This window comes from Topomyia yanbarensis, unplaced genomic scaffold (assembly GCF_030247195.1).
Source record: "Topomyia yanbarensis strain Yona2022 unplaced genomic scaffold, ASM3024719v1 HiC_scaffold_17, whole genome shotgun sequence".
Taxonomy (NCBI): Eukaryota; Metazoa; Arthropoda; class Insecta; order Diptera; family Culicidae; genus Topomyia; species Topomyia yanbarensis.
This window is the reverse complement of record NW_026683349.1, coordinates 189,895-213,848: the sequence shown is the minus strand read 5'-3', so window position 1 is coordinate 213,848 and position 23,954 is coordinate 189,895. Positions and strand designations below refer to the sequence as shown.

The 23,954-nt window shown below is 40.2% G+C and overlaps 2 protein-coding genes across 2 annotated transcripts; both read right to left on the bottom strand.

The window, feature by feature from the left end:
• Positions 1-424: 424 nt before the first annotated feature.
• Positions 425-721, bottom strand: LOC131694844 (coiled-coil-helix-coiled-coil-helix domain-containing protein 2-like). The gene has a single exon (XM_058983352.1). It carries the CDS (start codon positions 719-721, stop codon positions 425-427), a length of 297 nt encoding a protein of 98 aa, XP_058839335.1.
• A 21,745-nt stretch (positions 722-22,466) lies between these two features.
• Positions 22,467-22,817, bottom strand: LOC131694843 (hemiasterlin resistant protein 1-like). The gene has a single exon (XM_058983351.1). It carries the CDS (start codon positions 22,815-22,817, stop codon positions 22,467-22,469), a length of 351 nt encoding a protein of 116 aa, XP_058839334.1.
• Between the last annotated feature and the right edge of the window lie 1,137 nt (positions 22,818-23,954).

The following is a 23,954-nucleotide window of genomic DNA, read 5'->3' as shown; positions in this document are numbered from 1 at the left end:
ACCTCTCAAAATACATGGATTTGACTCGTTTGGAATGACACTGACAAATAATCATTGTTCCAATTTTGACAGTGTCGTCACTCTCCTTATATGCACTCAGCTGGAGATGTAGCTCGGGAAGTCAGGCTTGACTGTTCCAATTCACAACTAAGTCCGAAGATTATGCCACCTGGTTCGGTAATTTGAAACTACGGAAATCAAATGTGAATCGTTCGTTTCCCACTTGTGGTGGCGGAAAAGTGGTTCGGTCCGGGGAATCGTAATGGGCCAGCTAACGAAAACAAACATCGAAGCACAGCGAGTTGGTGTTAAAGCTCTATCTTTGATCCTAGTGCTGCAGGATTTTGCCAACATTTATACTATTTTTATTCAAAAAAAGTATCACGTGAACATTATGTATATGAACTTCTAAATTTGGTAATTGTTACGAATCACACTCGGCCTGGCCTTGGGTACAAGATAATAACTGCTTGATCTTCCACGAGCATGGTCCTGCCGGAGTGTTTGCCTCGCCCGATACCGGGGCAGCCTGTCCTGGCGAGGCTGCCTCTTGTGAATAGGAACCGCTGAACATTCCGATGAGGGTATGTCTAACGGTATTACCGACGGAGCCGATCGCTACACTACCAGCAGTAGCTGCGATTTGAACAATTAATCCAAGTGCCTGGTTGGGAGCTACCATTGGTGCAGCGACAGCCGAGTGTGACGCAGGCTGGACCATCGGCTAACTCGATTCCGGCGAAGTGGAGCGGCTGCAATTGGTGCGGACCTATGAAGCGATGTATATAATTTCAAAGACATCTGCAATGCGGAACAGTGCTGTGCCGGACAAGTGTGAATGCTAGCATTTCATTTGTATGAATGAAGCTTGGTGTCCGTGCACGGAACTGAAATGGATCGGATAGGTGTAAATGCTCTGTGACGCTTTGAGTGGCTTGATATACATAATAAACGGGTTCAACCTGCACGGGGGTTCAATTGCTCTTGGTCAACCATGGCAAGTGTCTGATTCACATATGACCTGACAAGCAGTCTAATCGTGTAGTACCTTATCTTCTGGCAATCCTATATTACTGGATGGCAAGGGAATGATTTGTTGGTAGTCAATTCCTGGTTAAGTTCCAAGCTTATATAGAAAATCAGAAAAAAAAATTAAACAAGATTTGACAGTAAATTTATTCACTCAATTGTTTAGATTCACTAGTGAATGTTGTATATTATGATTCACCACATTGATTGCAGTGTTGCCGATAATTTAATCTGAAATATTTAAAACAGTGCTGCCGAAGTGAATATTTCGTGTCCCACCATTCTTGATTTGGTGAAAATAATATTCAACATTCTTGCAATTTGAAATTTTTAAAAAATATTTCGAGATCAGGAATCGGTTTTCCACGAATTTGTTCTTAAAAATGTAAACTCTTTTGATTAAAAATAAGAAAATTGGTGGTTAGGTCGGACGAGAAAGGTCTATTAAGAAGAATCAAAACTGCACAGAGCCGGGAGTCTGAAAAATAATAAAACACCAAACTGTTAGAAGCATTTTATAATTTTTACCTTGCCAACAGCATTCGCGGCAGTATCTATACTATTTGGTAATTAATGTTTGAACTGATCATGGTGACAGTAGCTTTTACTAGCCCGCGTCCTTTTCCACAATTTCTATATAGTAAGACTTAATAAGAATGTAGATATATGGCATCTAGGTAAACATTACAATATTCTCCAATAAAGTTTGAATCGGTTGTGTCACTGGAGCCGGAATATTAACTAGAATCAGAATTCCGGCGCATTTCCAGCTAAACTTTGCTGGTCTGGTTGTTGAAAACTGGAAAATCCAGTTAGCGTATTTTCTCTTGTTCTAAACACTGTAATCACGTCGGAAGCCGTGCGCATGTTTCGTACAATGATGCGCTTTAATGCGCACTACTTCCGACGTGATGGATTAGCACTAAACACGTGAAAAAATAATTTTCGCTGGTTCGATTTTCCAGTTTTCAACTGTAACGATAATATCTGCTTCCACCTGTTATGTATAACAGTTTCGAAAAATAACATTTGTATCAGGTTAAAACTAGTTTCTTGAAAGCGTAACGATGAGTAACGCAATCAGAAGGTAAATTAAATAAACATCAGCGAGAAGCTGAGTATTCTTGGTCGAGACGTGAAGCGAAGCAGTTTGTTTTTTTAATTAGTGCGATAGCCGAAATCCTGGTTTTCTCCTGCGATCCGCCTTTGTCAGCCTGGATTGGTTCAGCCATCTTCAACCGAGGAAGCTCCGGATAAGTTGTTGAGGTAAGCTGGGGCGACATTATGGAACCATTTCGAATCGTCTTTTTCATACAAGCTTGCATACAATAAACCTTTCGTTTCGAGATGCGCAATGCCACCCCTGGAGTCTTCCAGAGTCTAGGGATCGGCAAACTTACAGTGTCAGTTTTGATATTGGCCTTAATTGCCAAGATACGGAAAAAACGCATTTAAAAATAAAAATTGTCCACGCGGGATATTCTTTTGTTCTTTTTATAAAGTAGTGTGATTTTAGATAATCGCGCCAGTGGCATCACATTTTGGGCTTTCATAGTGCACATCGTTAGTAGGGTGGTTCCAAAATAGTGATTTTAAAAATAATAAAATGAAACAAAAAAAAAATATGTATATAAAATTAAAACGCCATTTTCTTTGAAGGCTACGTTTTAAACTCTTTTGTTTTAATAGACGTATTGTTTTTTATTAACAAAGAAAAAAACGTGGATATAAAAGGTACTAAGAGTACCTTTTATATTCACGTCTTTCTCTTTTAAGACAAAACAAAGGATTGCTTTGGATTCAACTGACACATACGAAGTACGGAAGCCGCCAAAGGGTGAAAGCATTTAAAAGCAGGACTCAACAAGTGTTACAAAAAAAGATGGGTGGGTAATGTCTGCGACATAACTGGAGAGATGTAGAATACATAAGGAACACGTTCTTCAAATATGTTGATACTCATTGGAATTTTCGGACAAAAGGTGATTTGGGCGAGGAATATTTCAAATTATTCTATACAAAAACGATGGTGGTCCTGAAAATGACCGTTTTTGTTGGCGTTGTTGGCCTTGGTGAGGGAGATGGCTAACGATGAAATGAATTGTTAGCATGAGGAAGTCGCATAGTACTGACCAATGGCAGAACAGATAATAATTGATTCCTGAAAATCATTTTTTCTTTATTCATGTAAATTATTCGTGGTCACAATAAAAAAGGTGGGTGGGTATTGTCTGTGACATAACTGGAGCGTCGTGACTTAAATTCGAGACGTTTAATTACGGCTGAACTTTATAAGCTTAGCTCGACTTTGAAATCCTGCACAATCTTACGAATCAGACGCTGGTAGGGCCATTTTGTTTGCTACTAGCACGGAGCTGCACAAAAAAATCATTTAATGCAGTTAGTTCACGGAGACTGCCAAAAAGCTCGAATAGAAGCATGCGACTTCAACGTTTCTCTTAAACACATGCAATTGAAGCAACACTGATCACTAGAGGGATGGTGAGCGTACACGCACATTCGTTTTTGTTATACTGATAATAGCAGCAGAAAGGAATGGAAAAGCAGTGCACGAAACGAGCGAGAGGATAATTTAAATTTTTGTTCCGTGTGCAAGCTACTTCTTTCCACCCAACGTATTATGTTGCTTGTTGAAAATTTGTTACACATCTTAAAATGAAAGTTTCAGTTTAACTCTCACTAGAACACAATTGATTGGTCCTGAAAAGAACCGTTGCTTTTATTGTAATTTGCGCCCACTCCCAGCGGACACTGTGAGCCAGTTTGATTTCCTTTGCGAGAAAGTTACGTACTTGGCGCACTATTTTGTATCCTCAAACAAACCGACCAAGTAGGCAACACTGGCTTCATTACGGCTGAGTTTTGTAAGCGTAGCTCGACTTTTAAGTAATACACAACCTTACGAACCAGACGCTGGAATGTTAGCCAGCGGATTAGTTGCTCCGTTGCCCTTTAGTTGGGGGCGAAATACTGGCATTACGACAGTTCCTGATCGGTAGTTGGTTGCGATGGGCCACCAGTAGATGGGGCACTTTTTTGGACCGTCATCATTGCCAACTGCTTTTCTCCGGTGGAGTGGCAGCTTGCTAGTGCTTGAACGAATACGAATGATGAGAAAAACCGACCGACCAATATTCATATATGAACACACGAGAAAGCACTACTATCGCTCGTTTTCGTGCCATTCCTGTGCCTTTCCTTTCCGTTCGGCTACCAATACTAGCATAACCAAAACGAATATTCTGTCTTTCCATCGCCTTCAATCTAGTGGCCAGTGCTAGCAAACTTGCATGTTCAGTTTTTCAATAACAACATTCCAACAATATTTTCAAAGAATGTTGCAGATTTGAAAAGAAGGAAGGAAAAGATTTTCACAAATTTAAATTCTTTTGTGTTATTTGTTAGCGCTGATAAAGGCTATTTAGTTGGCTACTAGCAAGGAGCTGCACAAACAAATAGATTTATGCAGTTAATCAACGGAGGCTGCCAAATAGTTCGAATAAAAGCATGCGACTAGTGTACTTTGCACGTTCTATATTTTATCAATACTAGAGAGGATCAATAAAATAATTCAAATTGTAATAGCGACATGCAATTGTGGCAACACTGGCCATGGGATGGTGGGAGAATACGCACATTCGTTTTGGTTATGATGGTATTAGCAGCAGAAAGGAATGGGAAAGCAGTGCACGAAAACGAGCGAGAGAGGATAATTTAAATTCTCTTTCTTTCTTTCCACACATCGTATTTCTTATATAGCTTTCTGAAAATTATTTGTTATGCACCATAAAATGTAAATTTCAGTTTAACTCTTATTAGAACACAATTAATTGGTCCTGTAAAGAACCGTTTATTGTTTTATTGCGGGAGCATAATTCAGACGCACTCCCCGCGAACACGGTGAGCCAGTTTAATGTATTTGGCCTGAAGGCGCACTATTTTGCATCCTCGAACAAACCTACCAAGTAGGCATCGTTGGCTTCTCGGGGCATCATTACGACTGAGCTTTGTAAGCGTAGCTCGACTTTGCAGTCCTGCACAATCTCACGCTGGAACGATAGCCTACATATTAGTTGCTCTGTTGCCCTTTAGTTGGGGCGAAATTCTTGCAGGGCGACAGATCCTGATCGGGTTGCGATGAGGCACTTTTTTCGACCGTCGTCATCGCCAACTGCTTTGCTTCGGTGGACTGGCTGCTTGCTAGTGCTTGAACGAATACGAATGATGAAAAAAACCGACCGACAGATATTTATATAATCGCGCTAATATGCACTACTATCGCTTTCTCGCTCGTTCTCGTGCCGTGCATGAGCCTTTCCTTTCCGTCCGGCTTCTAATGGCCTAACCAAAGGAACATGCCGTCTTTCCCCCACCAACTGCTCTCGTCAAGCAACCCAATGCGAATAATCATAGGAACAAACATGTAGTGGACCTATATATAAACTTTTCATTATTTTATTGTTCGGTTGGTCCACCATATTGACGGCTCTGTGCGGGATGGGTTGAAAATTTTTTCACTTTTCCGAGTCGTTTTCGAAAGATTTTTCAAAACACTATGTTTTGTTATTAGTGCATGTTATACATACTTCAAATTTTAATACAGCATAGAGGAACATATTTTCAACAAATTGGCCTAAAAATCAAATCATTCTGTTAAGTATGATAAAAGTTATTAACGTTCAAAATCTGACGCGGCGCCGTAGCCGATATTTTGAAACGGGACCCCTATATTGAAAGCTTAAATGTATTCTACATTAAAAAAAATAAAAAGGGAAGCTGCAGTTAATTAGGTGACCCTAAAACAAAAGAGCATAACCAAGGTGAGCCACAATTTTTTTCAATACAATTTTAAATATTTATCGCGATTCTAAATTTGATGCTTGGGAATATTGTCGATTTTTTATTCGTTTCATATATATTTAAATTTTATTGATTTTAAAAGGCTCAAATGAGCATCTCAAGCGAACCTTTCCGCAAAGGATGTTCCTTTACGGAATGGGCGGAGCGATTAGATTATTTTTTTATTGATAACAAGGTACCGGAGGATGACAAAAAGGCTCATTTTATTGCCTTGTCTGGACCAGCTGTTTATACAGAATTAAAATTAATTTATCCCAATAGCACTTTGAATGCAGCATCTTTTAGTGATATTGTTACAAAATTAAGAGCACGGTTTGATAAAACAAAGTCAGACTTAATACAACGTCTGAAATTTAACAACAGAGCATAGCAGCCGAATGAATCCTTGGAGGATTTCGTTTTAGCCTTAAAGCTCCAAGCCGAATTTTGCTCTTTCGGAAATTTTAAAGAAGCTGCCATTATTGACAGAATTATTTCGGGTGTACCAATGGGTTGCGAAAAAAATTAATTAATGAAAACATGGTATCCCTTGAAGCGACCGAACGTTTTTTGACGACGTGGGAGATGGCGGATACGAACGCCAAAAGTTTCGCAGCAAACGTTCCGGTTGAACAAGACAGAATCGCTTCTCATAGTGATGTGAATAAATACAGCTCTCATTTAAACAAATTAAAAAACGTATACGATTCGGCAAGAAGGCATAATAATTATTCCAACGTGCAACGAAATGAAGTTCAGAGAAGTAATGTGAGAAGTCGACTAGGTTATTTTTTTTCATAAAACGTTTATTTGACACGGCATTTGCAAAAGCTTTTTTACGCCGGGGTTTTTTTTACATAACATGTTACAAAGGTTCTTAAGACTATCGACTAGGTTATATATAAAAATAAATTCCCTTGTAATAAGGATAGTCATTTCAAGCCAGCAGGATGGTATGAAAACGAGGACAGGAGGCGGTCTGATTATTCACAGATGATTTGCGATTACTGTGGTGTCAAAGGGCACATAAAAAGAAAGTGTTTCAAGCTAAAGAATACGCAGCGCGGCGGGGTGAAATTCGTTGATGATTTTGAACAATCAGGATCTAGTCAAGGAGGTTTAAGTAAGGTTTTCGGCAGGATGCGAGCGAATGAGTCGGCGAGTGACGAGGAAGATAGAGATACAGGTGACATACATAATGCATGCAACTTTCTTATATAAATAACATAAATAACCCTTGCATAGTAAACGTCAAAATTGAACAAAAAATGATACAAATGGAAATAGATTGTGGTTCGTCTGTTTCGGTAATGAGTAAACATCAATACTATTCAAGCTTTAATACGCCGCTTTTGAAAAGTTTCAAGAAATTGGTTGTCGTTAAAGGGAATAAATTGAAAATAGAGGGAGAAGCAAATGTTTTGGTAGAATTCAGAGGTAAACAAGCCCAACTTAAACTGTTTTTTTTATCTTAAATACGTTTATTTAGGCCCAAATGCTTTAGCTTAACGAGGCCGATAATTCATTTTTTTTAATTACATGTCACATGTTAGTGGGGGAAAGGAAAGCCGTATTTAGGGGCGGCTTGCTCCCCTCTTATGTAAGTAAAGGAAAAAGGTAGGAAGTCAGATACATATTGTGTAATTGACATCGTCGTTTGCTGATTGATCATTGTGGCGGATATGCACACTTTGTTGTAGTGTTGTAGTTTCCAGCCTGTAATCGCAGGGGCGAGGGGAGGGTCGATATTTCGGATAATTATTGGCACTCTGATGCTGTCATGATGTTCTCTATATCATCTGCATGTGAGGTATGTCATGATGTTCTGGGTAGACGGTTATCAAGAAGGGTATGCACTGCAATGCAATGCCATATTGTAGATGCAGGGATAGGTTGGTGAGATTTTACTGTGAATGAGAGAGGGGAAAATGTATTAAACTTGGACATCAATGGTTTTCAAAAAGATATAGATAAGAAAAATATGGGGGTGGTCACGGCTTGCCAGGACGTCCCGGACTGGCACATAGGGTGATCTACCTCGGGCCCGAAGGGAATCTATTAGTTGGGACCTGGCAACACAGTACTCTGTGCACAGCCAAACAACATGCTCGATGTCGTGGTAGCCGTTCTCACAAACACAATGATTACTTTCAGCAAGCCCTATACGACGAAGATGCGCGTCAAACGAGTAATGGTTGGACATGATCCTTGACATCGTACGAATAAAGTCCCGGTTCACATCCAACCCCTTAAACCAAGCATTCGATGATACCTTCGGGATAATGGAATGTAGCCACCGTCCCAGATGCCCATTGCTAAATGAGGTTTGCCAACTATCGAGCGTCCTCTGACGAGAGATACTGAAAAATTCGTTGAAGCAAATTGGTCTTTCGTAAGTGTCGCCCTCTAATGCGCCCACCTTGGCTAAAGAGTCCGCCTTCTCATTGCCCGCAATAGAACAATGTGACGGGACCCAAACCAAGGTAATCTGGTAAGATTTTTCAGATAAAGCACTCAGATATTCCCGTATTTTCCCCAGGAAATACGGTGAGTGCTTTCCAGGCTTCGCCGCACGGATGGCCTCAATGGAGCTGAGACTATCCGAAACGATGAAGTAATGGTCTGAGGGCAGGGTGTCAATGATCCCGAGAGTATACTGAATGGCAGCTAATTCTGCGACGTAAATTGAAGCAGGATCATTGAGTTTGAATGAGGCAGCAAGATTTTCGTTGAAGATACCGAAGCCTGTGGACCCGTTGAGAATTGATCCGTCAGTGTAGAACATTTTGGCGCAGTCGACTTGATGGTATTTGTTATAGAAAATATTTGGGACCACTTGTGGGCGAATATGATCCGGAATTCCACAAATCTCTTCCTTCATGGATGTATCGAAAAATACAGTGTGATCAGAAGTATCTAAGAGATGAGCACGGTTGACGTTATACGTAGAGGAATTGATGTTCTGTGCCATGTAATCGAAGTACAAGGACATGAATCGGGTCTGAGAATTAAGCTCGACAAGCCTTTCGCAATTTGCAATCACCAATGGGTTCAGAATATCGCATCGAATGAGTAATCGATATGAGAGGTCCCAAAATCGATTTTTCAGAGGAAGAACGCCCGCCAGCACTTCGAGACTCATCGCATGGGTCGAGTGCATGCAACCCAAGGCAATACGCAAGCAACGATACTGGATTCGCTCCAGTTTGATGAAATGTATGTTCGCAGCGGAGCGAAAGCAGAAACATCCGTACTCCAACACTGATAATATCGTTGTTTGGTACAGCCTGATTAGGTCTCCACCATGTTCCAGTTATTGTACGGAAAAAGTTGATCCTTTGTTGGCACTTCTGTTTCAGATACCTAATGTGACATTCCCAGGTACCTTTAGAGTCGAACCATACCCCGAGATATTTGAATGTTGAAGCCTGAGCAATAGTTTGATCCATTAATTGAAGCTGTAGTTGCGCTGGTTCACGCTTTCTAGAAAATACGAATAGCTCAGTTTTCTCCGTGGAGAACTCGATACCCAGCTGGAGAGCCCAAGCAGACAAATTGTCCAAGGTATCTTGCAGTGGCCCTTGCAAGTCGACGGCTTTAGGACCTGTAATAGAGACCACACCGTCATCTGCAAGCTGCCTTAGCGTGCAGGAATTGACAAGACATTCGTCAATGTCATTCACGTAAAAATTGTAGAGGAGAGGGCTTAGACATGAGCCCTGGGGAAGGCCCATGTAGCTAAATCGTGATGTCGATAAATCGCCATGCGAGAAATGCATTTGTTTTTCAGACAACAGGTTTAGCAAAAAGTTATTTAAAATTGGCGAAAGACCATGCTGGTGCAACTTCTCATAAAGAATGTTGATCGAAACTGAATCGAAAACCCCCTTAATATCCAAGAATACTGATGCCATCTGCTCTTTGTTAGCATATGCCATTTGAATTTCTGTTGAGAGCAACGCAAGGCAATCGTTCGTCCCTTTGCCTTTGCGGAAGCCAAATTGTGTATCTGACAGTAAGCCATTTGTTTCGACCCAATTATCGAGGCGAAGCAAGATCATTTTTTCGAATAACTTCCGGATACAGGACAGCATTGCAATCGGACGATACGAATTGTGGTCGGAGGCTGGTTTTCCTGGTTTTTGGATGGCGATGACCCTCACCTGTCTCCAGTCATGTGGGACAATGTTACCCTCAAGAAACCTATTAAATAAATTCAACAAGCGTCTTTTGGCAGAGTCTGGCAGATTCTTCAACAAGTTGAATTTGATTCTATCTGGCCCCGGGGCTTTATTGTTACATGATAAGAGAGCAAGTGAGAACTCCACCATCGTAAACGGTGTTTCGTTCGCGGTATTGTAAGGCGACGCGGCGCGGTAGATTTTCTGTGCCGGGGCGGAATCCGGACAAACTTTCTTGGCGAAATCGAATATCCAACGGTTTGAATATTCCACGCTCTCGTTAGTACTGTTTCGGTTTCGCATACGTCGGGCCGTGCCCCAAAGAGTGCTCATCGATGTTTCTCTTGTTAACCCGTCGACAAACCGGCGCCAGTAACTGCGTTTCTTAGCTTTCATTAAATTTTTCATTCGCTTTTCTAATATCGCGTACACTCGATAACTAGCAACTAACCCGTCGTTCCGGAAGGTTTTATACGCGGCAGCTTTCTCCGCGTACACGTTTGAGCACTCTTTGTCCCACCACGGGTTGGGAGAACGTTTTTGGGTGTTCGCGTCGGGTACTCGTTTCGTCTGAGTTTGAATCGCGCTATCGAGAATCGAGTTGGACAAAAACTTATATTCTTCCTCCGGGGGAAGTACCTGTGTTGAATCGATAGTTTTGGATATCGCAGCAGCGTAGCTCTTCCAATCAATGTTTCGTGTGAGGTCATAGGGAACATTGATTGGTGCCGATGGTCTTGAACCAGTGGTGATTGCAATTACAATTGGTAAGTGGTCACTACCGTGGGGATCAGATATTACCTTCCACTTGCAATCTAACCGTAGTGATGTCGAGCATAAAGATATGTCCAGTGCACTTGCTTGCGCAGGTGGTCTAGGGATCCGTGTCATTTCCCCTGTGTTCAGAATTGTCATATTGAAGTTGTCACAAAGGTCTTGAATTGTCGAAGATCGATTATCGTCGTATAGACAGCCCCACCCCGTACCGTGAGAGTAAAAGTCTCCAAGAAGCAGGAGGGGCGAGGGAAGGTGTTCAATCACGTTGGAGAATCTTCGATATCCCATCATGGCCCTAGGAGGAATGTAAATAGAAGCAATGCAAAGATCTTTGCCTTTGATTGTTGTTTGACAAGCGACAACTTCAATGCCTGGCGTCGAAGGGAGGTTGATTCGATTGAAGGAGTAGCACTTTTTGATCCCTAAAAGTACCCCCTCATATGAGTCTTCTCGATCCAAGCGGATAATGTAAAATCGTGGAAGTTGAGGTTTATATTAGAAGTTAGCCATGTTTCACATAGGGAAAATGCAACGCAATGATTGTAATTTAGCAAGTGTTTTAATGAATCGATTTTGGGGATAATACTTCTGCAGTTCCACTGTAAAACAGTGATCAGATCCCTGATTCCGTCTAATAAGTTAGCCATCGAAGGATACGATCGCTGTTCAGTCAACTGTTTAAAAATGTTCTTACTGTTGGTAGAATAGCAACCAGCAAGCTTTTCATAGGATCGGTAATGTTGAAAGCTGTGAATATCCAGTCCACAATGTCAGAAAATTTAAGGAATCCCGTTTTAGGGTGAGTTTCTGACTGTAAAATTGGAGCACTTGGGATTTTTGGTGCCCCGGGGAGTGCTGGGAACTCCTGGTTGTATCTCAATTTCCCAAAACCAGGAGGTATTATCTTCGGATTTGTACCAGCACTTCCAGTTGATGAATTATTTTTATTTTGTACCCTTGTTTGGGACAACCTAGGACCCTTACGAGGAAGTTCAGGTGAGTTTTGATTAGGTCTTTTCCTAGAGTTTCCAAGCGGAGCCAAAGAATGCCCCTCGCAAGGGTCGTTAGAGGCGTTATCGTCAGTTGGCAAGAGAGCGAATGGGTTTTCGGAGATAAGTGGAACAGCTCTTTTAAGCATTTCTGCGTAAGAGCGTCTGGAGCGATCTTTGGCGGATCGCTTCAGTTTATCCGCGCGAAGTTTGTACGTTGGGCATGTCAAAAGTGCATGCGGATTCTCCCCACAGTAAACACACTTCTCAGCGGGCCTACTGCAAGTATCATCCGCATGGCGTTCCCCACATTTACCGCACCGTTGCTTGTTGCTACAGTAGGTGGCCGTGTGACCTAGCTGCTTGCAATTGGAACAATTCATGACCCGCGGTACAAACAGGCGTACAGGTAGACGAGCTCCTCCCACTTCAACGTAGCTCGGAAGTGCAGATCCGGCGAAGGTTACGCGAAACGAGTCTGATGGATAGTAATTACCATCTTCGATGGACTTTGAGTGCAATTGCTTGCACTCCAAAATCTTAACTGATTGAAGGTTAGGGTCCTTAAAGCGGCCAGCCCCATCATTCATCAGATCATCGACAGTTAGACCCGCATCACTTACCACACCGTCGATCTCCACATCACGAGAAGGGATGTAGACGCGATACTCCAGCGTAAAGAGGCTATTGCTAACGATATCATTGGCCTGTTTCAAGTCAGTAACGACTACGCGCAGTTTATCTGACTGAACCTTTTTAATCTCGGTTACGGCCGAGTAACGTTTTGTCAGCTCCCGTGCAACAGTTATGCTGTTTAACGGTTTATTTTTGGGCCGAAAGTATACCACCCAAGGACCAGCGGATCCATCCTGGTAAACCTTGACTCGGGGGGGGGGGCTGTGAGACATTGGGGGGAAGTGGATCGACCATAACATTATCTGTCTCAGTATCAGATATATGTTCTTCTTCCCCATAATATTCGTCTTCGGAGGGCGATCCTTCTGTTTGTTCCATTTTGTTGCGGGAGCAACACGCTCGACCGCACTGTTTAACTTAAATCAAAATAAAAAATCAAAAGCAATAAAAAGAAAAAAAAAATCGATAAGAAAAGTAAAAAACAAAACACTTCACCAGTTGGTTCCTGACGAGCTGGTAGGTGAATTGATCCTTCGTTTGTTTTATCCGTCACCCGCGTGACCTTCACACAATAGAGCTGATATAGCTCGTCTAAACAAAGCCGTCTTTCAGGCAAGAAAACGGTTTAGTAACTTCACTGCACCGATATCGCAGGTAATAATAATCACTCGCGGGACTGTTTATTACTAATGCTTTACTGCAGCCTCTGCCACAGCAAGCACCTTCGTACTACCGAAAAAACTAAACCACACCGGAGAGAACAAAAAGCACTTGTTTCCCGGTACAAAGTTGGGTTACGAATGACTTAAACTGTTGGTTTTTCATTGCGATAATGAATTCATTCTATTGTTTGGGAGAACTTGGATGGATTTTTTTTTTCTTGGAATGGAGACAATATTTTCTGAGCAATGAAATAATTAATAATTTGATTGATACTAACAGTGATGAAATCGCTACAATATTCAAAGAAAAGTATAGTAATGTATTAATACAAAATTTTTCGGAACCAATCAAGGGGTTTGAAGCTGAACTAGTACTGAAAGATGGGAGCCCTATTTTCAAAAAAGCCTATGACGTACCCTACAGACTTAGGGATAAAGTATCTGAATATTTAGACAAGTTAGAACAAGAAAAAGTTGTAACACCGGTGAAAACAAGCAAATGGGCTTCTTCGGTGGTTATAGTAATGAAAACAATGAAATACGATTAGTAATCGATTGCAAAGTATCTATAAATAAATTATTAATTCCAAATACATATCCTTTGCGACCGCTCAGGATTTGTTTGCCGGTTTGGCGGGGTGTAAAGTATTTTGCTCTTTAGATTTACAAGGTGCATACACTCAATTGTCATTATCAAACATATCAAAAAAAATTATGGTTATTAATACATTAAAGGGATTATACACTTATAATAGAATACCACAGGGAGCCTCGTCTAGCGCTTCAATATTTCAACAAGTGATGGATCAAGTTCTAAATGGAATTGAAAATGTTTGCGTTTATTTAGATGATGTTTTAATAGCGGGTAAAAACCTTGATGATTGTAGACATAAACTTGATTTAGTATTGGAGAAGTTATCCGCTGTAAATATAAAAGTTAACTGGGACAAATATAAATTTGTTGTGCCTAAATTACCATATTTAGGACACATCATTAGCGATAAAGGGTTATTACCATGCCCTGATAAAATACTAACTATACAGAAAGCAAATGTACCACAAAATGTGACGGAGCTCAAATCGTTTTTGGGTTTAATTAACTATTATAATAAGTTTCTGCCTAGACTATCTTAAAGTTATATCATTTATACAATTTATTAAAAAACAACGTGAAGTTTGTTTGGGATGAAAACTGTGATAAAGCATTTCACGAAAGCAAACATTTGCTGCTAATTGCAAACATTTTAGAATTTTTTGACCCATTAAAGCCCATTGTCGTAGTAACAGATGCCTCAGGCTATGGGCTTGGGGGAGTAATAGCACACGACATCGATGGTATAGAAAACTTATATGCTTTACTTCGTTTTCTTTAATTCCAGCACAAAAAAACTATCCCATTAATCATTTAGAAGTCCTTGCTTTAGTGTGCACAATAAAGAAATTTCATAAGTCTCTCTATGGAAAAAAAATTAGTTTATACAGACCATAAACCATTAGTTGGAATTTTCGGAAAAGCGGGTAAAAACTCGATATATGTGACAAGGCTACAAAGATTTATTCTGGAATTATCCGTTTATGACTTTGAGATTCACTACAGACCTTCTTCCAAAATGGGGAATGCGGACTTTTGTTCCCGATTTCCGTTGAATGAAAATATCCTTAAAGAGTTAGATGAAGAAATGATAAGGAGTATAAATTTTGGAAAGGCTATCCCCATAGATACGACAGCGATTGCTAACATGACTAAGACTGACGAATTCCTCCAGAAAATAATAAATTACATGCGAAATGGTTGGCCAAATATACTAGACAACCGCCTTATCAACGTTTTTTCTAATCAGCATGACTTAGAAATCGTTGACGGGTGCCTGTTGTACCAAGACAGAGTAGTGATACCGCAGCAGTTACAAGGCTGTACATTAAAACTCTTGCATGCTAACCATGCAGGCATGGTAAAAATTAAACAACTTGCCAGAAAATTAGTGTACTGGTTTGGAATAAATTCCGACATAGAAAAGTATGTGTCGGCTTGTGATATTTGCAACAGTATGGCCATAGTATATAAACAGAAAATTGAGTCTAAATGGACACCAACTACAAAGCCTTTCAGCAGAATACATATACTTTTTCCATTTTTCGTCACACACATTCTTATTAATAGTGGATAGTTTCTCTAAGTGGGTAGAAGTAGAGTGGATGAAGAGAGGCACAGATTGTGCTAAAGTACTAAAAAAATTAGTAGCATTTTTTGCTCGTTTTGGGTTACCAGATGTGCTGGTATCGGACGGCGGTCCTCCTTTTAATTCGTACAGTTTTGTTGATTTCCTAGAAAAACAAGGAATTAAAGTTATGAAAAGCCCACCAAATAACCCCCCTAGTAACGGGCAAGTAGAAAGGCTAGTTAATGTTGACAGTGTACAAGTGGGGGCAATATATTTACCCGGCGCCACTACGCTGCAACCAGTTCAGCAGTGAGTGCAAACAAAACAAAGCAAAATCCATTCCGTGTAAAACAGTCCGAATAATAAAACACGTTTGTCGGTACGTCGGTACGAGTTGTATCTTCTTTCACAGATACCGTGAGTTCCCCGAGTTGATTCCGTCTACGATCGATGTTGGCCTGTCCACTTCGCTACCTGTTGGGTGTCCGCCGGTTCATCCCACAGGTCATGGGCACAGGCCGTGTGAGGGAACAGAAAAAGCTAGTGCCATAGTGCGTGGAATTTTTTTCCCAATTGAGGTTATGTCGCTCGGCGAATAATCAGTTGCAGTTGGACTGTGTGCTACGTTGTAATACATCTAATCATCCATCTCTAACTCATTCAAATTAACTACCTCGGCTCGGTACACGCCTTAGCGAAACCGTCCATATGGTTCGCATGTGTCGCGAACGCCGAGAAGCACCCAGCAAAAGCAAAATATATTCAATTGTTTATTGATAGAACCTTTCGCTTTACAAGCGTTTTTTCCTCCGTCCAGTGCTATCTATGGGCACACACCCTCTGCCCGAGTAGCGACCAATTCTAGGTAGCCTTTCTGTCTCTCTCCAATTGGCTTTGCCCAAAATAACCAAAATACAAAAATGTCGCGCAACATGTCAGCGCATATAAAATAAGCCTTGAGAATAAATAAAGAGCAGTCTTATATTGTACTGAGACAGTAATTTACATTACTTCGAAAATCCAGTGATTTTCCGGTGTCCCCCGTCCAACGGTAAGGCCCGGAAAATCCCAACGCAAGCACTCGGTGCAGTGCAAAGAAAAGGTAGCATAAAGCTACCAAATGGCGACCGTGACAGGACACTAGTACAAATTTATATTGAAAAATAATAAAACATTCAAGTGAAAATGAAATGGGTAACGATCAGACAAAACCCACAGTAGTGACGCACGAGCACGTGCTAAATGTGATAACCGCGGCAACAGCAAATACAAACATGGCAGCGAAGGAAACGGCTTCGGCACTGAACATCCTGGCATACGGATGCGTTATAGCCGGTGTAGCTGTAGTGGTGCATCAAATCTATAAACTAACAAAAAAATACGAACGATTGCGCGCCGAGCGCGAAATGCAGCGAGCTTTATCGCTTAATTCAATTACGGCCAACAAACCGATATGAACAAAAGTGCAATAAGTGAAAAAAAACAAACAATAGCTATACAATCAACTGTAGGCGAGTCCACTGTCTTATGCCGACAGGCGGGTACCTAGAAGACCACTTGGACGACGAAGAGGAGCGGAACAACTGAAATTCGACACCACCAGTGAATGCTCGACACCATCAAGAACATCAGCAGTAATGGCAAGGCCGTTCATCGACGAGGTAAGCGTACAAACGAAAATAATTTTATGATAGTCAAATGTTAGGGTAACAAAAATTATAGACAAGTTAACATACGTTTCAAATTTTTCTAAACACATTTTTTTTGCGTGTTCATGCAAAGGTAACGAGAAATAGACTCGCACCTTTGCAGGATACAGCTAAATTTAAATAAGAGCAAGGGCAGGGCTAGAACCCTACAAGATATTCTAGAGAAAAAGGAAGAAATTTCCGATCTCTATAATGAATACAAAAGCAAATTAAATAAATTAAAACATCGGATATCGCACGATGAGTGGAACATCGAATGCGATAAGTTTCTAAATTTAAAAACAAGGTACCAAGCATCATTAGAGATCTTGGATACAACACAAATATTAAAGAAAACTACTTTAAAAACTCTAGCTAAAACAGCCATATTTTGCAGACGGCTATCGGCAGGTAAACCAAAAATGCCTGACTTTGATATTAAAACTGCGACAGCCATCGTGCAAAAGTACTATGGAACTGCTGACGGGTTGGAGGCATTTATCGACTCGGCTCAGTTACTAAAAGAAATGACGTCGGCAGAACATATGCCGATGGCAATAAAATTTCTTAGAACTAGATTAACGGGTAAGGCAAGACTTGGCCTACCCATTAACTTAGTATCAATTGATGCACTTATAGCGGATGTAAAAGCCCGCTGTGCATCAATCAAAACCCCAGATGAAGTTCTCGCTAAATTGAAAATTTCACAACAGCGAGGATCTCTCAACAAATTTTGTGATGAAGTAGAAGAATTAACGCTTCAACTGCACAACACTTATATAGAAAGGCAAATTCCAGGTGATGTAGCAGCTTCAATGGCTACAAAAGCAGGAGTTAATGCTCTAATTCACGGTTTAAAAAACCATGAAACACGTACTATACTTAAAGCAGGAATTTTTTCCTCAATAAAAATAGCCACACAAAAAGTGTTGGAGAACTCGGAGCACGAAAGCCACAGCGTACCAAATGCACAAATCATGCATTTCCGGCACCGTCAACACTACGATCGTGTTGACAACGCACGAAATTACCGTGGCAATACGCGTGTTAGAGATTTTGACAGGCGACGTTCCAATGCATAAACTAACCGATATAACACATATGGTAACATGCAGCACTATACCCCCAATAATACACAAGCTAACCGATTTAGCACAAACGGGAACACGCAGCAATTTTACCAAAACAATAGACGAGGAAGAAATAATTCGACTCCTCAGCATAACAATTACCGCAGTAGGTAAGGTCAGGGACGATATATATATATATATATATATATATATATATATATATATATATATATATATATATATATATATATATATATATATATATATATATATATATATATATATATATATATATATATATATATATATATATATATATATATATATATATATATATATATATATATATATATATATGTCACTGACTCAGCACCAAGCAACCTACCTGATCAGCCAACAGCGGGCCAGTTCCAACAACCGCCCAACCATCCTTTTTTAGGAAACGGGCAGTCTACACATTAGCTGCCTCGAATTTCATAAAGCTCAAATTGAACAATTCGAGCAAGATGTGCACTTTCCTGGTCGACTCAGGAGCTGACATATCACTCATTAAAAGCGAATGTATCTTGCCAGGTACAAGCATAGATACAACTCGCAAATACAAACTAAAAGGGATTATTCCTGGTGAACTGCAGAGTCATGGAATTACCAAATGCATTTTTTACATGCAAGACACACCTATTGAGGGTACTCTGCATATAATTAACGATGATTTTCCTATACCAACCGATGGTATTATTGGAAGAGATTTTTTGGCAATATACCGATGTTCGATAAATTGTGATGCATGGTTGCTGTCAATGAATGTACATAACATAAATATAGATATACCTATACACAATAATCTAGGTGGCTCAACCTGGATACCAGCTAGAGCAGAAACATATAGAATAATTAATAATTTTAACCCAGAAGGAGACGTTGTGTTAATTGCCTCAGAGATCGCTCCTGGAGTATTTAGCAGCAACGCAATAGACCTTTCTCGTCAAAAATTTTTATATGCAGAACAGCTTCCGTTTTCATCGCTGGATCAATTCTGAATACTGTCACGTTAATTTGGTGTCTCTAACTATTGAAAAAATCAAAAATTCTTCGAGCTGCCCATTTTACTCTGTATTCCCCTGTCCTATTTTACCTCGATTCTCCATACTTTTCCACCATTTGGATGAATTTCGAGTGGGGAATATGAAATAAAGTTACGGCGGGTAGCCTATAACATAGTTCCAGTAGCCTGCCGCTAGCCGGCAGCTGTTTTAATCTGGCTATTCGCCGTTTCGTTTACTGGGTATGAACTCCAAGAGTTCATTCCAATTTGTCAAAAACATTGTTTTGACGTAGATGAACCCCAAAACAGTGTTGCAGAATATACCGATTTATCGATATTTAAACCGATTTTTAATTTCAATTCCAATAAAGTTACTAAAAATACCGACTTCTTTTTTCTTACCAAAAAATCACGATTTTCATATTATAAGATCAACTAATATTACGTACGGGCCTTTTTAGAAAATGTCTTCACCTTTCCACATCAAATCATCCGGAAATTGATTCAGAAATCTGCCAGGTTACTATCAAAATTTCAAATGAAGCTCAACAACCGATTCTGAAATTGATTGAGCTCGGTAGGTTTGATTACATAACATTAGAATGATCTATAATCTAAACCAAAAAAATTGCAGGTAACTTTTGGTTAGCATACATCTTCACACCGATAAATACCTATTTTTTATTTAGAACTATACCGATATTAGATTTGTTCCAGTACCAGTAGAAAGTGGAAGTACTCCGGAGCAAACAGAGAGAAAATCGTTCCTATGTTCTCTTCTCTTTTTTCTGCTTCCGTTAGCAAACCGGAGTAAAAAGGAAGTATTTTTTGCTTCTGTTTGCTCCGGAGCAACTTCTGTGTACTAGAGCAAACCTATTATACAAACCATCTGACAACGCTGCTCTAAACTGAAAAGTGCTCTTAAAACATCGATGACATCTTTTTTGTTTGTTCTGTTTTCTCTACCTATCTGATGTGTTTCATCCTGTCAAGGAATCCAAAAACATCAGCTGTCTCCCGTTTCCAGAGAGTTCGCCGACCAGTTTTGCTTTCAAACTGAAGAGAAAACTACAGTTTAACTTCACCAGGCACAATCATCAGAATGAGATGCAGGAAAATATTAACCCAGAATGGTTTCATTTTACCGTCCAGTTGGAGATTCATTTCACAAATGATAATCGTGTATGTCGAAAAGGTTTTGTGCAGATCTGCGAATTCGGTTTTTGTGGAATAATTCGACCAAGGGCTATGATGTAGCAGCGGTCAGAGTAGGTCCAATCATACGGCTTCATCCCACCCCGAAAGCAGATGAGCGCTGGGGAATGTTTTCAGCCACCTGGAGGAGGAAGTTCAGCGCGGAAGAAATGTTACCAGACTTCACCGATCTGGTATCTGGACTTTTTTGATGATCTCATAGAGATTGTGTGTGCAGATGGGCGGTTAAAGTTCTGGGAGGGAAAGATTTGTAACTTTAAGGTAAATTGTTTGGAGTCATTTGTTTTTTATTACAACTATTGACGGACGTTTCATTGCAGGATATATATGAAGCCGAAAACACCCACAACAATGGGGTAACTAACATAAACCTCGCCGGTGACGGAGTTGAGTGAACGAATCGGTTTTCTGAGACTGGAAACGTACACGTATGGTTGTCAGATCTATTGGGGATTTACGTCTGTATATGGGCGAAGTAAGTTCTATGTTTCAAGCAATTTTTTAAGCTCACCTAGGGCGCAGACAGATTTTACTTGTTCTTTTAAAATACTGTATATTCTAAGTCATTTAATTTTCAGTCTGTAATGAGTATGTCATCAAGTGCCTTAATTCTTATTCTTTTTAGCTCACGTACGCAGCGGTTCGGCAGGAAGCATTTCAGCAATCCGCCGGATCAAATCCGTCCACAGCTTTCTCAGCTCAACATCACGCATCCGAGGAGGAGCTTCGATGTATCCTAGAGTTTCACCAGCAGGGTTACCGGTGACATGTTTGGAAGTGGCGGGCGGTACAGTCATGACTGGCAGCCAGGGCCACACTGTTAACGTGTTCCGGCTCGATAGCCACCTATTGCAGTTCACCCTAAACGGCCATTGCGGTCCTATTACATGTATTTTCATAGACCAGTGGCAGGCTGAGATGGGCGCATCTGGTTGCCAGGATGGTGTGCTATATGTGAGGGACTTGATACGGGGTATGTCAGCCAAATTTACGGTATGGCCTAAATCTACATAATTAAATTGATTGGTTATTTATAGGTGCCTGTATGTACAAAATTGAAGCCCATGACGACTCAATCGTCGCACTTGCCTGTTCCCCGAGTTACGCAATATCGCTCGGACTGAACGAATGAATACGGTTCTGTGACTACGGAAATCAAATGAGAATCGTTCGTTTCCCTCTTGTTGCGTCGGAAAAGTGGTTCGGTCGGGGGAATCGTAATCGACCAGCTAACAAAAACAAATGTACAGCAGCTTCTGAACGAAGCCATTGCTAGCACGAGTTTTTGATTTGGAAGGATAGTTGCTGAGGACCATTCTTACAATAGTATAAAAGTTCTAACCTCAAAAACACAACAATAAAATGTATTTCTTTCAGAGTTTATCATATCCATTACATGATCAAATGCGCTGATGGGTAAGGCTTTGGATTCGGTTATATTCCATCATCATTGAAGCTAGATCATAGAATCATGTTAATTTGACAGGCTGCAAGTGTTATTAGTAGCACAAACAGCTAGCAGCCCAGCTAGTATTGTTCTTTCTGCTTGCAACCAACCTGGTTATATTGATGTCAATGCTATATTCGCTGTTGCAGCTGTATGGTCGCTATACTGTCCCATGTGTTATTAACATGGGACAATTATGCTTAGAGCACCAGATTCTAAAAGCGACCAATTTTGGCCAATCACGCGTAACAATTAATAATAAATTAAATTGTTGCTCGTTACCTATGCTGCCGTGATCCGCATAGCAGTCCCATTTGGGTTTCCTATGCAGATGGGACAGTTATGCGTATCACGGCAGTATGGCTAAATAACCATTAGAAAGGTTATGAGCTTATGTTGTCGCATTTTATAATCATTTATACTACGCAACAATTAATAATAAGTTACATTATTGCTGAGTATTTTTTGTTGTACATGAATAAAACATGCCGATTTCCTCGTTACCTATGGCTAAATAACCATTAAAAAGGTTATGAGTGTATTGTTGTCGCATTTATAATCATTGATACTACTTTCAAGTGATCGATTTTAAAGATACGTTTGCAAAAAAACACCGAAGCACAGTGAGTTGGTGTTAATGCTCTATCTTTGATCCTAGTGCTGCAGGATTTGGTCAACATTTATACTATTTTTATTCAATCAACTTCAAGGAAAATGTATCACGTGAACGCTATATATATGGACTTCTAGATTTGGTAATTGTTCCGAATCACACTCGACCTGGCCTTGGGTACAAGATATTTGCTTGATCTCCCACGAGCATGGTCCTGCCGGAGTGTTTGCCTCGCCCGATACCGGGGCAGCCTGTCCTAGCGAGGCTGCCTCTTGTGAATGGGAACCGCTAAACATTCCGATGAGGGCATGTCCAACGGTGTTACCGACGGAGCCGATCGCTACACTACCAGCAGTAGCTGCGATTTGAGTAATTAATCCAAAGGCCTGGTTGGGAGCTACCATTGGTGCAGCGACAGCCGAGTGTGACGCAGGCTGTACCATCGGCTAACTCGATTCCGGCGAGGTGGAGCAGCTGCAACTGGTGCGGACCTATGTTGCGATGTATATAATTTCAAGGATTACCAGAGATTACCAATTACCAGAGATCATCAAAATGTTTTGTGGCTAACGTTGTAATTCAGCAAAAAAATCAAAACAAGTTAAATTGATCGCAACAAATAAAATCGCTTTCTTCAACGAAACGTGGACAAGAAAAAAACAAATGCCAAATTTAACGGAACATTGCCCAATGACGTCAAATAAAAATGAAAGCCTAGCGAGCTTGTTAATACAAGATATTCGCATTTAAAAGTAAACCAAATCAAGTTTCTCATACTGTGGTCGAATAAAAAAAATCCAAGTCTATGTAAACAAGCTCTGCGAAATGTCAAAAAAATGAGGTTAAACATTTTCATCCAATGTTCTACAGCGAGAGGTTCATTTTAGTTTGTTTACATTGCTAATGAATTTTGTACTGCGATTCACCACTTCATTTACCGCGTTGCCAAGAACATAAGTGAAAATATTCAAAGCAGTGCTGCCCAAACGCACATTTTAAGTCCCACCATTCTTGCTGAGGTGAAAAAAATATTCAACATTCTTGCATATTTCAAATTTTAAAAAATCCTTAAAAAATCATGATAGCTCCTAAAAATCTCATTTTTACGGAAATGTTCTTATCAATGTGTAATCTTTCGATTAAAAATAAGAAAAACAGGTGTTAGGTCGGACGAGAAAGGTCTATTGTAAATAAAGAATCTTCTTATATAAAGATTGTAAATACCAATAACGAACCCGTTTAAATCAAACATTTGTTACCACAATATGAACATTTAACCAATTTTCAATTAGCGATGATCAGCGAAACTGATTCTCGGAATATTAAACGAAATGATGATCTCCAAGAGGAGCTCAATTTAAAAAAATTTCCGGCATCTGCAAAAGATAGCCTTATTAAATTATGCAATAAGTATAACGATATCTTCCACCTAAAGGACGACACACTATCTGCAAACAATTTCTATAAACAAAAAATACACCTGAGTGACAAATCACCAGTATATATAAAAAATTAGAGAAACGCGCATAGCCAGCGTGAAGAAATTTTCCGTCAAGTGGACGATTTAATCAAAAATGGTG